Source organism: Solea senegalensis, unplaced genomic scaffold, assembly GCF_019176455.1.
Source record: "Solea senegalensis isolate Sse05_10M unplaced genomic scaffold, IFAPA_SoseM_1 scf7180000015553, whole genome shotgun sequence".
NCBI lineage: Eukaryota > Metazoa > Chordata > Actinopteri > Pleuronectiformes > Soleidae > Solea > Solea senegalensis.
Genome location: NW_025321358.1, coordinates 13,214 through 30,876, shown reverse-complemented (window position 1 = coordinate 30,876; position 17,663 = coordinate 13,214). Strand labels below are relative to the sequence as shown.

General features: G+C 41.0%; 1 protein-coding gene and 1 long non-coding RNA gene across 2 annotated transcripts; one reads left to right on the top strand and one right to left on the bottom strand.

Moving 5' to 3' along the window:
- Positions 1-433: 433 nt before the first annotated feature.
- Positions 434-1,640, bottom strand: LOC122762328 (protein EFR3 homolog B-like). The gene is given in 2 exon segments (XM_044017512.1): positions 434-1,079; positions 1,081-1,640. Coding segments are annotated over 2 exon segments (1,206 nt in total).
- Positions 1,641-9,013: 7,373 nt separating this feature from the next.
- LOC122762327 lies at positions 9,014-14,363 on the top strand. The gene is made up of 5 exons (XR_006358699.1): positions 9,014-9,967; positions 10,138-10,308; positions 10,409-10,696; positions 11,935-12,002; positions 14,167-14,363. It is a non-coding gene; the product is annotated as an uncharacterized LOC122762327 (long non-coding RNA).
- Positions 14,364-17,663: the final 3,300 nt, after the last annotated feature.

The following is a 17,663-nucleotide window of genomic DNA, read 5'->3' as shown; positions in this document are numbered from 1 at the left end:
TCAGTTGACTTTCTGGTTTAGTACAAAAACAGGTCAGAAAATGTCATGTCATAGATGGGTACAGAGGATCTTTGACTTTGGCCATGACTTGATAACATGGTTCCAGCAGGACTGGGTGGAGGTCTAATTGTAATCTCTAAGATTTGATTTAGTCTCCTATGCAGTTGTGTGGCCCTTGGACCACAATGTGCAGCTATTTCCTTAAAGGGGGCCTTCTGAAACTTCTCCATCACTTGTCTCCTCCACTCCCTGTAATGCTCCTCCATATCCACACTGCCCACAATGACATTTTTCAAGGCTTTGAATGTGATCTCCTCTGTCACTCTCCTCTCTTCTTTCTCTGGACTATTTCTAGACTGTAACTCCACCTGTGAGACAGTTTCACCAATGGATCATCATCTGTGTACTGAGGAATGAAAGGTATAGAAAGTCTCTATGTGTTATAACCACCACCCCCAAGGACTTCAGAAATTTTTGACTGGAGAAATAAAACATCCCCTTCCACATTCTCCAGTGAGGCAGGCAGCTTGGGGTTGTCCGTGAAGACACCCTCGGGTAAAAGGTGAGGGCTATTTACCTGTCTGACCTTAATAACCTTGTGTATATACTTGCAAAAGGCTGGAATAGTGGTGAGCTGGCAAATAAGGTTGAAGTAAGCGGCAGTCAGGGAATGAATAGCACAGCGATTGTAAATAGGCAGATCCTCGTCAGTTGACAGTGCCAGGTCCTGCAATGCAACTGTCAGGCGAACGAGGTCCAGAACCACCTCTGGATTTGCCAGCTCCACACTCAAAATGGCAAACAAAGCAAAAAGGTTCTCGTAATGCTGCCTACCATTGCTCTGCTCCTTGCACGCCAAGTAGATGTGTTGGTAAAGCTGCTGGCCGTGACCTTTCATGAATAAGTTATCTTGTCTGGAACACTTGACCACTTTGATCTTGAGCACAGATATGTCCAGGGTGCTGCTCATGCTGAGGAGCTTGGACCTGTTGTCATGCCAATCCATGAGACTAATAAGTGTTTTGCCATAGGCAGCTTGTCTCAGAAGCTCCCTAAAGCAGCACTCTGTCAACTCCACCAAGCCTCTTTTCTTTCTCTGACATCTGCAGCAGCGAAGAGGAGTGGTTCTGTGTGCATTCTCCACTCTGCAGGTTGAAAAGTAGAGAGGGGACAATCTTGTCCATGAGCTCAGGGTCCCAGATATTGGCCTGTAGGTCGTCATTCACCATCATCCTCACCTTGATACCTGCCATGCAAATCTTGAAGCCGATATCGGGGTCCTCGTCTCTAGAGTGGCACATGTCACTGAAACGTGACACAAAAAAATGGTAACAGCGGTGGTAGGAGGGGTTGTCCTCTTGTATGTTGGCAAACTTCACAAACAAATTGGTTCCTAGGATCTGTAGGCTAGGTTTGTCCGACTCTAGCACCTCACGCACCATCTTCAGGAAACTCTCCACAAACAGGTTGATGCTCTGAGAGCGACAGGCCATCAGCAGCTGGTCCAGCGCTTCCATTGCTATGCACACATACCTGTATCTTTGTCGAGCCACATCCTTTGACATTCTCTTAGACAGGTAAGCGCCAATAGAGTCAAGCTCTTCTGGAACCGACAAGGCATAGCATGTCAGCTTCTCCATGTTGGCTTTTACTAGCCCATTCTTTTGGTTTGCTGGAAAGATGTTGTCTACCAATCGCTTGTACAGAGGACTGAGTGCTCCACAACAGTCACCGATCAAGAAAGATATGATTCTTTCCAGTGACATGGTTGTGAAATTCGTTCTTTTTTAAGTAAGACTAGAAGAGAGAGCAGTAATGCAACCGTGTGAGTTCCAACTGATGTGGAGCACTAGAGGTTATCTTGTAATGTAAGAACTCCTTCCAGGTGACATGGAACACTAGAGAAGTCTTTGAGGAGGAGCTTTGATACTGGCGCATAATAAACATGATGGATGTTACTTTGACATGCAGATGGTCTCTGCCAGTTTGGACTTCCCGGGACAATTAAAATGCTTTTTTCATGTAGTATATTCAAAGGACAACAGGCTGACCTGGGGCGCTCAAGTTTTTCCCTATAATCAGTTTTTAATATTGAGAAGAATTGTCATCTTGCCATTAAGGCAATTTTCTTTAAGGTGTTTTGAATGCAACAAAGAAGGACGAGAAGATGAGACTGAGAACTTAGAACAGTGATTGCAAACTTCAGAACTTTGAACAGTGGAGGGCAGCATTACACCTCTCAGTGTACAGTCTGCTGGAAATTATTAGAGCAAGAAGTCTTTGATCTTCTGAAAAGCAACGTAATAAAGAAGAGCTTTCCTACTAAAATGGGAATTACATGTTTTTTCCACCTGGTTCCTGTTTATTAATGTTGGTGTGTTTTTGGCATGAAATGAACTGTATTATTATGTGGAAGGAACACCATATTTCTGTATCTGTAATATTTGTTAGCTAATTAGTGTTAAATACTTTCCAGATATAATAACTATAATAAACTGTCAGGAGCAACACAAGGTGAAGGGTCTTGCCCTTAACCCACAAACCCACAACCTTTGAGTTGAAAGGAGGGTCAAACTTTGTGCTGCTGTTTTTGATAAAAGGGCACAGTTGCATGATGGTCATTTTTCCTCAGTAAGTTTACTCTATGATGACTGTATTTGCACTTTAGAGAGGAGAGGTCAAAGGGGAAGTGATCAGAACCATGATCCACGGCAGAGGAGCTGTTCAGTGTCACTGTCACTGTGCTGAAATCATTCTGGTCACTTTTTCAACAATCTATAAATGTGCCAGTGTCACTCATGAATATCTTGTTATGGAAGCGTTGTGATTGGAGACAAATACAGCCAGTCTAAATTTATAAAGTCTCTCATTGGTTGATTTTGTGGCACATTTGTAACGCTGTGCCAAGATGAGCGAGTGCTCGGGTAAAGATGAGCGAGCACTCGGGTAAAGATGAGCGTGCACAGAAGGTTGAGATTTGAGATGTGAGAGGACATATGAGTAAAATTGATTAAACTGTTAAAATGAATATTTGCAAACATGCAAATACATGTATTAAGCTTGCAAAATACATTTTTCTGTGCTCAAAGTCTCACATTGTTCCTTCATGAATGTGGCCCAAATATAACACCATACTCTTCCACCGGTGTTACGCTGTGTCTCCTGCTCTCTCTGTGATTGATCTCCTGTTACGATCGATGAACTGAACAAGCACTCGTTTTGTAAATTGGTTAAAGGTGACATAGACCGGAAGCTCCAATTAACGCTGCGTTTGTGTGTGTATCTGCGTCATTACCTCGTTTATGAAACCCTAAAGTTTCAGAACAAACAGTTCAGCCACTGCTGAGAAAATAGTGTTGTATTGTTTTCCTGGGCTCTGCGAAGCGGATCGACACTTCCTTAATTTGATGTCGTCATCAGAAATCCTCACCACCGTAGCGCCTCCCGGTGCGGGCACTAGTCCGGGCACATCAGGTTGCGTACATTCAACCGCAGAAGAAGAAGAACTAGTCTCGTTGTAGCTGCTGAGATGCAGAGCATCCACCGTGCCAGAGGGGGAGCTGTGTATCTGAGAGCTGGCCTATCTATTACGTCACTTCCAGGTACCTGGCCAATCACAGGACAGTAGGAAAGCTCTCGTTGGCTGGCCAATCACAGCAACTGTTTGGTCTGAAACAGCGCGGCTGACGAGAGCGTCAGTGAGGAGATATTTTGATCGGCTCGTTTGCAGCGATTAGGAGGTTTTTAATCATGAAAACAAGTTAATATATGTAAGTAGACATCCATAACTAACATATATGTGTGATACAAGCATTCTATGTCGCCTTTAATACTTTCACCCGCTACTTAAACTCTAACTTTCACTCTCACGATTCACCTACTGTGGTTTTTCTTTGCTAGCGTGACAAGTTAGCTTAGCAGCGATGGCTTCTCCTTCTCCTGCTCTCTCCTGTGTTGTGTGCCACATGTTGAGTTACTCCTCTGCCTCCTTTAGTGATAAAGATACTGGAGGTGAGGCTTAGTGAGGTAGAAACTCAGCTTCGCACCATAGAAGCTAAGTCAGTTAGCCACTCCCCTGGCATTAGCTCCCTCAGCAGCTCCCGTGCAGCTGGAGCAGCTCTCTTATCTAGAAGTTTAGGGAAGTCTATTAGAAACCCAACACCGTGACAATCCAGAGTTGAGACCAGGGCCTGTTTCAGAAAGCAGGTTCAACAAACTCTGAGTTAAAACCTTAACTCTAGATTGACCATTTTTTGGTTTCACAACAGCTGATCAGCATTAGTTCAGTTCATTCTTTACTCAGCGTGTGCATTGGGAATGAAAAAAGCCATCATCAATGGAGCTCTGATACTATGATTCACCGTGGCAACGGGTAAACAAACACGTCGTCGTTGCTCGCTCTCGCTGTCAAGTTTACCTCAAAAAACCACACACTCTTCACTCTCTCACCTCCGGTCTGAACCTGTCAATCACACCTTAATCAAATCAGTGACCAGGATCACGCTTCTTCTCAATCAGAACTTCCTCTCTCCCCATGAGTTTCTTCAAAATGAAATGAAATATTTAAACATGAACATTTATGTCATTTATTACACCATACTCTTTTATCAACCTATTTAACCTTTATGAACTATTCCTTTTACATTTTTAATACACTTTTAATAACATTTTAACCAAATATGAACTTTTATAATTCATTAATTATTCATTATTTTTTTTAGTAAGGATTCTTAACCAGGTTACACTGAAATGAGATTTATGTGTGAATCAAATGACATTTCCTGGTCAAAAGTAACTCCAAGGTTCCTCACAGTGGTCACAACTGGAAGCCATGGTGATGTCATCTAAAGTGACAATGTGATCAGAAAGTTTTTCTCTGAGGTGTTTAGGGCCGAGTATAAAAGTTTAAAAGTAGAAAGTTACAGGTCATCCAGGACTTAATGTCTCTGAGACTTTCCTGGAGTTGAACAACCTGATTTATTTCATTCGGCCTCATTGATAAGAGCAGAATGGGAGGGTGGGGCTATGCCCCTGTGTAGTCAAAGGTGTGTGTGGTGGGAAGGGGTCAGTCACTGTCTGTGGGATAGTAGGTGCAGGGAGAATGGGGCTGTGATCCAATACGGGCAGGGTGTCCGCATCCCCAGCAGAGCAGGGGGCGTTGGGGAGGGCGTGTGGCACTCCGGATCACTTCCGTCATGTCAGCGCATGCAGCGGTTCTCACCGTAGGATCACTTTCTCCAGGGCCGCTTTGGTCCCGCCCTCCACAGTCCCCCTCTCCAGAGCCAGCTCCAAAGCCTCTTGTAAGGAGCGGGGATGGGCGAGATGGGTCTGAATGCGCAGCCTCCTGGGGGTTATGGCTCGGATGAACTGGTCCCTGGCTGGGTCTGTAGTCTGTAGTGCTCCATGATGTTGTCTGTGTACAGTGCCTTGAGATAATATATGTCATAAATGCAATAGAATTCTCTGAAATCACTGGTATGGAAATATTTTGTGTTCCCCTGTGAATGTTGTCAACAATGTTCTTGTCATGGTGTGTAAACCATGTTATGTGTGAGTAGCAAAGCACAGGACGTCTCCACATGCATCATGAGGTCGTAGACATAACTCTGAAAACAACTCTGTTAACACAGATAACTCTTCTGTCCTCATTTGGAGCAAAACTTGCTCTAAATTCAACTTGCACTAAAGCGGTAACTAGTGCTATAGACGTGTTTGTAGCATCAGAAAAGTGACCTTAGGTGGAAAAGCCTGGATTTAAACATGTTCTGAATGTACTGAACCACGCTACCAAATGTCAAGGAGGTCAAATCTTACTAGAAAGGTGTTTCCTTCCATGTATGATCATGTTATTGGAGGTCAGAGGTCAGATTGACGGACCTTCAGAGCAACACAGACTTGGAAGTTAGAGTTCATCTTCCTCTTCCCAGTCGTCAGAGACATTGATGAGGTCTTTGTGTCCATTCTTCAAACCAGGAGGGTCCTGGGTTCTTCGTGAGGACCAGATCTCTCTACTCCTATCTCAGCAACGTGGGCCACAAATATTTAAGCAACCCTGCTCCCCAAGAAGTTAAACCTAGGAAATAAGAACCATGTTCTTAGTGAAGTGTGTTCATTCTCATAATGTCATACCATTCTGCACTGGTACAGTTTTGATTTCCTGTACCCAGAGGACACATTTAACATTTAGATTTTAGAGTCACTGGAGACGGTGTTTGAATGTGTTTGTTCACGTGACATTTTGGACATTTCCTTTATTGTTGTGCTGTCTGTCTGTAACTGTGTTGTTCTGTGATTGTCTGACAGTTGTCTCTTGGAAATGAGAGCCTGTGTCTCAGTGAGAAATAAAGGTTAAATAAATAATAATAAAAACACACTGCACTGTCCAATTTCTTTCTATTTTCAACTTATTATGTGTTTGCATTTTTAATGGGTCACATAGAAAAATAACATAACGTTTTCCCGAGTGTCAGTTCCTGTTTCAGTCATAAACACGTCCCATTTCTAATGTACACTCTATCACATCAGAGTATGAGGTTTACTGCATTTACAGTAAAGTCTGTAATGATTACACTCATCACATTCAAACATTTTCAGTGCAAAAGCCTCTGGTTAGAAAGATAACACAATAACATTGTACCATTAAACAGCATAAAGCACATTACCAATGAACATTTTCCATAAACCAGTGCAGCTTCAATATTCTTCACAGTTTTTATGAAGCAACGACATAAATCTTCTGTGCAAAGTCAATAAACAGAATACTTGCAATATGCCTGCAGGTCATCCCTCAGTGTGTCACAGGGCGTTCTGATCCATTCATACAGACCCACGGGGCGCCTGGAACCCTGAGCAGTGAAGCCTTGATGGTAGGCTTTGCCCTGATCTAAGAGAGAAGTGAGTGAAGCCAGTCCTGCATGCGAGGGAGAGGGTGTTTGTTGGTCGTTGATACAAAGACGTAATGACTAGGGTCCTTTTTTTCTCTCACACAGGTGCGGCGTACGGGGACTGAGACTTTACGATCCATCCTCTCATCAACAACTCCTGTGTGTACTTTTTTATTTCCTGTACAGACGAATGAGCCTCCTGAACAGGGATATCATCCTTGACCCTGGTTTGCATCTGTAGGGATAACATCCAATGTCACTGTGGTCACAGGCAGACACTGCAGACTCTTCATAAAGCATTTCCTCAGTGACTTAGATCAGCAGGTGGTCTCCACAGCTAACTGCAGCCTGTGCTGTCTCAACCTGTCGTGTCTCGTCGTGTTTTCCATCTCAGTGACTTTGGCTGTTCTGATTCTCTTTGGCTGACATGTGACCACCTGCTGTCACTGAGGCTCTTTTAGACACTTTGCTGTTCTAGAACACTTCTTCATTCTAGTGGTTTGTATCGGACCACAGGTCCAGAGGTGTTGTAGCTCAGTAGTAGAGCCAGTCGTCTTTCAACGTAAGGGTTGGGGGTTTGATTCCTGCTTCTGCCGTCTGTGCTGGCAGATAGAAAAATGTGCTGCACATAGATGTGCTGTATGAAAGTGTGTGTGATGGGGTTTGAGTGGTCATCTAGACTAGAAGACTAGAAAACCCTTTACCTGCAGCACACATGCATCATTGTTCCCACTCTGACAGTAGCTATGCTGTAGCTTTGTGGCCTTTGGACTTGGATGAGGTGTATAATAGCTTCAGCTTGTTCTTCTACACCAAGAGCTTTGCAGAGCCCTTGCAGAGGAGGTTGACAACCATGGCAGACACATCAGCGTTGGACTTGTGTATGAGAGTGGTTCTCTGTTTGCAGCAGACAGGTCAAGGCTCTCTCCTGGATCAAGAAGCTCTCCAGGTGGTCGCACTGTGTAATTGGGGATGGACGTCTCTGTCTTCAGGACCAACACGGTCTCACTCCCAAGTCGTCCCATGCGTGACGATCGGGCAGTGTCCCCTCACGTCAGTTCTTAACGTACTGGGTACCCCTTTAGCGTCAATTTTCAACGCTTGGGGTAGTCAGGTTGACTTCTATAGAGCTCCCATAACATCTGCATATGACGCCACGGGACCGAGTCGGGGAGACCGCAGTCCGTTGTGTGCTGATGAATACGGGGCAATATTGCTGATCGATTGATTGATTGATTGGTTACAATAAATTATATGATTTGAGTATTGTGTTAGGCCATACAACAATTAGGCAATATTACAGCAAATAATAGGCTCAAATGCTTTTTATTTCTCTGTCTCTGAGGTTTGTAATCGCGATTACAGAGATTATTTAATACTCAAGAAACGTATTTTGGCCCACTTTTGTGGAAATCTGCAGTCACAGCAGGGATTCGCAAGCAGTTCTTATCACAACACGAGCCATAGTATTTTTAAAGAATGATGCAAAAGTAAAGATTATTATTTTTATTGGGAAAAGTGTACTTTTTTCTAAATCAGAAGTGTGTGACGTAATTGTATGCGATGAGACGGCGTTGCCATGTCCGCGCTATTCCTACGGAATTGAAGTCCCGCGGGTTGAAGTCTTTGTCTGCTGGCTGGGGTAGACCTATTTTTGCATTCACATTATATGGGGAATATATAGAAACCCATATGTTAAGTGATATACTTAATTTATTCCTAAATCCTACCAAACTAACTTCAGATCAGCACATTCACACATGGATCTTGTAGATTTCGGGCTGATTCTGTCTTAGACCTGGCAACCCAGATGCAGCGTCCCATTGCTGTTTTCCCCCTCGGTAAGTACACTGATAAATTAATTAGACAGGTGACATATCGAGATAAAATCCTTAAATGTACGCCTTAAAATGTGTCAGGTCAAGAAAATAAGTTTTTGTTAGCATCTTTAGGAGAGCAGGGTAATCATTTGATGTACAGTAACTATTTAAGACATTGAGGTATAACTTGCTGCACCAAATGCACGTAGGGTTAGCTAACACGTGATGCTGTAAGCCAGTAGTTAGCACATGATGCTTTTTCCGTGCTCAATTCAACTTTATGTTATATACGTAGGCCCCCCACTTCATTTGAAGGGCTGTAGAAGACTGACATGAAACTGTCTGAACCATTTGTACACTGGCTTACTGGGTCAAAGTTTGGATTGATTGATTTGATTTGACCATTATTGATATAGTATGAATCAAGCACTCTGTGTGTCATAGATTCAAATACAAAATAGTCAGGGATGACACAATAAAGCCCATAGGCTCATTTCCATTGTGGTCCCTAGCACAATGGAATCATTCTGGGCACAGTCATAGTAAAATAGTACAATGTAAATAGAATAGAATATAGGCTATACATAATTGCTTTATAATTTAGCAGTCCAGCATATGATAAATGGAGAGGGAGAGTAGTGATTCATTGTTATTTAAACCTGCATGCCTATGAAGCCCATTTGAATTGAATTGAATTGAAATGAGTAGTGTGAACGGTCAGTATGTTGGTAGTCTTAAGTATGATGTCAACGTTCTGATGAGGAGAACACAGATGTCAAATCTAGGCTGTTCAATTCTGAATAGTTGGTTCAAAGTGTTTTCTCTCCAACAGGTCCTTCAATTGTCTTCTTCCATTTGTCCCTCCTTGAAGCATCGTTTCTAAAACGCAAACCAAAGGCACTTTTTAGAGCCACGTCTGTCTGTCTTGTTATCCTGCCCGTGCTGTGTTGTACTTGTCAGTCTTTCTGTTGCTGTTTGTGTATCTTTCTGTCAGTATTAAGTTCTTGTCTGTAAAAAAATATCTTGTTATCTGTCTTGTTTTTGTTTATATCAGTGTGTGTCATGACACGTCCAAAGTTCAGGCCCTGTCCATCTTGCCAGACACTCAATGCTGCAAGCCTCAAAACTTGCAGCATGTGTTATGTGAGCCTGTCAATGAAGAAGAAGTTGAAGGAAAAGACAGCATCATTGGACAGCAAGTGGGGTCAAGGTATCGTCCCAAACCGGAATGTTGGCCGCATTATTGATTCAGCCCGTATTGCAGTAAGTGAAAAGGCTCATTTTTATTCATTTGATCTAAATCAAACAAGTTGCGGCTCCTTTTCTTCCACTGTACTCCATTAACTGCCATTAAATGCTTGCTACAGTACTAAAGTGTCCAATCATGCTGTGGGTTTAACTAATGTGTGCCAACTGGTTACTTTTTATTTCAGGTGCGAAAACTTGAGGCCATAGGCTACAAGCCCATTTTATTTATGGGAAAAAAGACAAGAAGGCCTCTAACAAGTGGGTAGCTGACATAATAACCCATTTGCCCCTCACATCTACCACCAAAAACTTCTTGGAGAAGATGAGGAGGGCTTATGAATTTCTTTTGACTAAGGGTAAGAGCAAGATTTTTTGTTCAGAATGCCTTTGTTTGAAACATATATTTGAGTTTTCATTTGAGAAGAATTGAAAAATATATTTGAATGACCTCAACAGAACCGCAGCCCAACACTGACCCATCAGCAGAGCCTGATAACCCCACCATGGAGCAGGGTGACAGCCCCGTCGAGGGTATGGGCCACAGCCAGGACGAGGAGCAGCACAGCAGCCTCGCCATGGAGCAACGTGACCACACCTAGGAGACTGTATTTGTCCTGAACCTTGTCCCTTGTCCGTCTCTCTCTTCTTCTTCTTGTTCTACCTCTACCACTGTTGCAGCAATGAAGAAGAGGAAGAGAGGAAATGACTCCCAGTTAAAAAAGGAGGGGCTTAAGAAGAAAAAGGGTAAGTTTTGTTTTGCATGCATTAATAAATTGGCTCCCAGACTCATTTGACTTTGGGCAATTATTGGTTGGAAAAGCCAGGCTTCATTCGGGTCATTGAATCAGGATCCAGTACACAATATTCTATTCTTCTATATTTAATGACCTGAGTGTTGGTTGGCACTCTGAAGCGGCCACAGTTTACATTAACATTAACCAGAGACATGATTAATGTTGATTTCTGACTTGTCTTTGCTAACTTGCAGTGATCAGTAGTGAAGCCACATGCAGTCGCATTACCAAAATGCATCTTGTCCAAACAGTTAATCTCACCTCTCAAACCAGCAAAACATTTCATGCGTCAAAATCAGCTTGTTGGACCAAAACACTGGCAACAATTCTCAGCCAGAAAACACACACTGTCACACGTAACACATTGTAACAACTAGCAGAAATTGAGTAAAGGTACGCACCAAGCAAAGGAAAACAAATGTTTTACTTTCTCTGTGTATCACATAAGCCGTTTCCTCATTGATTCAGTCCATCAAAGAATTGGCATGGAAGCGCATTCATTGTCCAGCAAAAGCCCAGCATAATGCATGTACAAGTACACTACAATGTTTATTGTGTATATAATGTATGATCTCAGTTTTTGACACGTAGGATCAACTAACTATTTGTTACACGTTAAGAATATTATTTCATTTGCTTCCATTTCCTTTGTCTATATCTCTGTGTCAAGTCATTTACAGTACTTTTGAAAGCAAAAACAAGTTGATGAAATTCCAGGGCTGCAACTATAATAATTACACAACAAAGCAACACGTGTAGTATAATGATTTATACTGTACAGGAATGTGACGCTTCTAGTCCTTCCTCTCTCCTGGATTTGGCAGCTGTTTGGAATGATTATTTCATTTTATCTTGGATTCATTTATACTAAGATATTTTCTACATATATATATTTCAACATGGTTAGTGCAGAAATTCAAGAACTCTAAGTGTTTTGAATATGTTTTAACAGTTATGAAAACAGTAAACATTAAGTTTATGAAGAGTTTTGACAATGTGACTTCAGTCCTATGAAAACCCAGTGCGGTTCATCTTGCAGTGTGGCGAAAACAAAGGACAAAACAGAATACAGATCACCTAACATAAATCCACTTCTTGACTAAAAAGTCAGTACTTTGATATTTGATGAAGCTACAAAGCATTGCATTCATGGCTTCATAAACTTTTCTTCTCTTTTCCTCATATTAGGTTGTCGAAAATGTAGTAGACAGAAAATATTCCAGTTTGGCTCAATTTCTGGGAGAAGGATACATGAGGTAAGATTTTATAGCATGTTCATTTTCTATATTCTTCATTTGGTTTCTTGTTTGTCTCAGTGAGTCATTCTTGCCTTTCAAAGATACAACTATCCAGTGGTTGTATGAACAGCTCAAATGATTGTTCCTTATCTCTGTGTGTGTGTAGGGGAAAGAAGAAGTGAAAGTGTGCTGGTTGCCTTGCTCTATGTGCTAAGACTTCATACACAATTGTTCTATCTCCACTACTGTTTCATGAAGAGTCCAAGAAAGTGTTGCAGCATGTTTGTAGGACCATAACAAAAGTAGCACATGTGTCATGTATTTGCTGCACCTCCTGTTTGAACTTGGTGAGCCCATGGTAGCTGAGAGCTATCCTCACAATTGTGGGGAAAAGAGGTGTAGTGCCTGGGGTAGATAGGTTGTAGGAACCTATTCCAGCAGCATTTTGCAGTGAGGATGAGAGCAGTGTCAGCAGCGATATTAGAATACATGAAGGATAACAGGGCAGGAAGAAGCAGTAAGAAAGATGAGGAAGAGGAGAAGACTTAGGAATAGCAGTGGGAATTTTAGGGAACTCCATTTCCATTTCCAGAAGGAGAGTTACCTTAAACTACATGACTCTGTGAACAGAACCTGATGGCCGGCAGGTTTTCTTCAACAAACCATTGGTTTCTCTGTGTATCACATAAGCTGTTTCCTGATTGATTCAGTCCATAAAAACATTGATTCCATCTCTTGATTATATTTCTCAACTCAGCATAATGCATGTGCTTTTTTTTATAAGTTCCACTACAATGTTTATTGTGTATATAATGTAAGATCTCAGTTTTAAAATTCTAAATGGGTGTGAAGCGTTACTAACTATTTGTTTCTTTCACTCAGGATGTAAATGTTCCCACTGTTCGCCAGAAAAGAATTTATAAAATGAAGAAAAAATACAATCCAAATCATATTTGTGATAAGCCTATATGTTAATATTTCTGAGTGAAGAAGAAACAATGACTCTCTTAAATAGACTGTGAATAGCAAATCTTGATTCAAGGAAATGTAAGTATGTTCCATGATTAACTAATGGAACACAGAATCAAACTTTATTGTGAAGTTATTGATACTTTTGACCAATGTAACTGTTTTATTTACAGAGAAATCTTCTCAATCTGCATATACATGCATTAGAATGGTAGTATCAGAGATCCATTTCTGAAGGCTTTTTTTGTTTACCATTGTCACGTGGGCTGTAACGGGGACGTAACAACCATGAACATGAATTCCGTCAGGTTCAACCAACTCAGAGTTTCAGTCCTGAATCCGACAACTTGAGAGAGAGAAAATACATGGGGTGCATGTGGTGTGACATGGCTGCTGCAGCATGCCCGATTATACAGTATCTAATTGAAAGTGTTACATGGCTTTTGGAGCCACGACCCTACTGAATGTTTCCACAGCTCATGTCTTTTTCTTCTCGACGTGCAGCTATGCAGCCCTCCGACATCAAACAGTGTAGAAAACAAGTACAATCTGTTTCAAATGATGAAGATAAATACCTCATTGTACCAGAAGGCAAGTGAAGTAGCCAAGCTTCTAAAACCTTCAGAACAAACTTCATTATGACTTAGCTCAACTCAACATGCACACATTGAAGCTGGCAGCAACCACAGGCCACTGACTGTAGCAGGTCAAACAAACCCATTGCATCCTGCATATGTACACGTCCCACATCCATTTCCCATGTATTTTAGCTGTTAGGCTCAGAGTTTCCTGCTTTCTGAAACAGCCTCAAACCTTTTCTAGTGTTTTTCTTTTTTTTTACGCAGAGCATAATAAAAAAAACATTGCACAAAAGTCATGTGTCTGTGTGTTACAGGCCAAGGTGTTTTTCTTTCAATCTCATCAAGAATACAGAATACTCAAATGTTGAAACTCACTCTGTTTCTTCAAGTGTTCATGTCATAGCTCCTTATTAGACCACATAACAGACCTTTGACCCTGACCCCAAAAAGTGGACTTCAATTTCCTCTTCAGTTACATTGAGCCACTTCAACAAACTGAATGTCTGTAAATGAAAACACTCTTAATCATGAATGAAATCCATTTATTTGAGTGTTTTGTTTTGCTTTGTTTAAACATGATCTTAAAGTTTGCACTGTCTGATAACAACTTGTTGTGTTCTGATACTTTGCAGTGGCAAAACCTGGGATGACACATGGGAGCCTGCAAACACATTTGCACAACAACACCACACTGCCACCCCTGAGTCTCCTCCTCCTTCTGGTTCTGGTTCAGCTGAACCTAACTGGTTGGGCTCTACTCACAGCAGGGGAAAAGAGACAATCGACAGAAATGACTGACACTGAGCTCAAATCAAATACTGTGCTGCAACATGTGTCTTTTGTGTTTATTGAAGGAATGTGTTCATGGATCTTGTGTTCTATGCCATTCACACATCAACCATGTTAAATGACATCTGGTAAACATCAATCATTTATTAAGCTCAACATGTAAGAAAGGCATCATTCTTATACTTCAAGTACCAGCACACTAGGGCTATTGAGTGTTTAGGCTTGCTGAACTTCAGTTAAGTGTTGGCACAGTGCATGTACCCAGTATATGTTTGTGTTTCTTCCAGACAGTTGACACACATTAAGCACGTTTTGTATTTGTCATTAACTGAGGTTGTCATAGTTTGTATGCATGCATGTAGCCTATTTATTTCACACTGAGAGTCAAAATCCACAAACAGTAGATTTATACATTACTTAACGAGCTCGATTATTGGAATTGCTCCACAAATATAGCAAGTGATGATAAACTATTTAGAAAATACAATAAAGAAAGATTAGGAACAAACAGACAATCAGCCAATAATAGGCTTTCATATCCAAATAAGATTAGAGTGTTCAAATAATACATATAAAAGAATAATAAATATACATATATAGGTATATAGCTATATAAGCATAACATAGGAATGAAGAAATATATAGTTTCAAATAAATGAACAATGATAATAAGTGTTTTCTCATTTCATGGACACAGGCCATCCCAGACCTAGTTTCAGACAGCACTTCGAGGGCCATATATAAAATAAAGATCTGTGTTTATTTCTTTTTTTGTTTAGTTTTAATGTAAATAGTCACCAAAATAAAGGATACAGAAATAAAAAGTCTGTTTTATTAGCCAATGCAAGCATATAACCTACATTAGCATTTGCTCCCCCAAAAGATTTGGTTATATATGCACATATGACACGCCTATTATTGTTGGTATTTCAGTTATTACTATTATTGTTATTATTTTTATTATTATTATTATTATTATTATTGTTATTATTATTGTAGGGCCACACGGTTGGCGTAGTGGTCGAGCCCCGGTTGGAACAAGGGCCTTTCTGCATGGAGAGAACCTGGGTTCTCTCCGTGTTCTCCGGGTTCCTCCCACAGTCCAAAGACATACAATATGGGGATTAGGTCAATTGGACACCCTAAATTGACCATAGATAGGTATGAGTGTGAGAGTGAATGGTTGTTTGTCTCTATATGTGTGTGGCCCTGTGATGGACTGGCCAACTGTCCAGGGTGTACCCCGCCTATCGCCCCATGTAGCTGAGATTGGCACAGCACCCCCCGCGACCCTCTGGTGGAGGATAGAGCGGTAGATGATGGATGGATGGATTATTATTATTATTGTTAATATTACTATTTTCACATGAGAGCAATTCATATACAATTATTTAAATATTTTGTTTCAATTGACTCGTGATTAAAGAAGAAATGCCATTGTACAACAATAAGAATAGCCTATGTAGCCCCAGGATGACAGACAGACAGACAGACAGACAAATACATTGATACATATATAGACAGACAGACAGACATACATATATCTCTGTTACAGTTTTTCTCAATAGTTAAAACACTAAACCCTATTGTCTGAACCAAATGCTCAGTTGCCTGAACCCACTGATTGAATCAATCAGTCTTTTGTCAAAACCATAAGCACTTTTCACCTGTTTAGACACAACTTGCCAACACATTTTCATTGTGATGCACCTGTGTCACCACGTGAAGACAACAACTCAAAACTGATCACACTTGTGGCTGATGATGTGAGGGAACATATAAGCCAGTTCAGAGAGCACTGGTTTGTGAGGCCCTATGATGTATAGAAATCTGAGAGGAAGAGTTTGTGTGAGAGGAGGTCGAGGAGGTCAGTGAAGATATCTGATGAAATCAGAGCGACTGTGATTGACCATGTTCTTGTCCATGGTATGAGCATGAGGGAGGCCGGACAAAGGCTACAACCAAACATCAGTAGATTCACTGTGTCCACCATAATCCCAAGATTTAGAGAAGAGAACAGGTAATTACCTTTTTTGACATTATAGTACAGTCTGTAAATGTTGACAGCAATTACTGTATGACATACTATATACTGTACCACTGTTGAGCTGACTCTCAGAATGGGTCTGAAAACTACACTTCCCAGAGTTCACCAGCAGCAGCAAACTGACTGCCTGTCACCTGATCAGTCATTGTCACTTATTTGGAGCACCTGTGAAGACACTGAGGGACTCAGCCATTCAGTCAAACAAACTTCAGAGAGAAGACCTCAAGTTCACTCATAGGTTCAGTCCGAAGACGCCAATGGTCGGTGAAACATTTTATTTACTTTCATGGTGTTTGAAATGCTGCTTCAAATGTTTAAGTTTGTTTTACTTTGTAGATTGCCTGGAAAAACACACTGAAGCATTGGCTGCATTGATTTAAGTTAAATAGATTTGTGATACAACAGTATTTCATTTTTGAGTTTGGAAAATTAACGGTGAAGATACAAAAGGATAGTAAATGTTAAAACTTTATTAAAAAATGTAGAAAATGGATGAAATTCGATTTTATTTTATGTAAAAGGCTTAAGTGTTTAATCCATTTAAAATGTTTAATTAATGTTTACATTTATTTAAAATGCATTAAAAAATGTTTAATTAAAATGTTTAATTAAAATTGTAACTTTTGTTTCTGTCTTTCAAGGTTTACAACCTAATTTACCGTCCAGACCAATCAACTGATAAAGCCAAAAGGAAAATAAAAGTGATTGAGTTGGAAATTTGAGTTGTCCTGTGTCCTTTGGATTTTGAACAAGAGGAGGACTTGACAGTTGTAAACCACGCAGAGCAGCCTGGCCCTGAGGATAAACGGCTTCAGATCCAGTAAAAGCTGCTGACGCAGAAGTCAAGATGGCAGAAGAGATCCTGGGGAAGTCGGTCCAGCAGCTCAAAAAGGAGAGGACCATTGCAAAAAGCAGCTTCACAAGACAGGCCAACTTCATTTCAAGAGGAGCGAGCAGCATGCTTCAAGTGGAGTTAAAGGAGGAGTTCATTAAGCTTTTACATGTCATTTAGCAGACGCTTTTATCCAAAGCGACTTACAAAAGTGCATTTAAACATTTGGGTACAAATAAGAGCTAGAAGTAAGTAAGAGCTTCAAGTAGAACAAACTATGAAGTGCTAGTCATAAGTGCAATACAATTTTTTTTTTTTTTTGTCGTCTTAGTCGAGGTAGAGTCGGAACAAATGTGTTTTTAGTCGGCGTCGGAAGATGTGGAGGCTTTCAGCTGTCCGGATGTCGATGGGGAGATCGTTCCACCATTTGGGAGCGAGGACAGTGAACAGTCTCGAGTTCT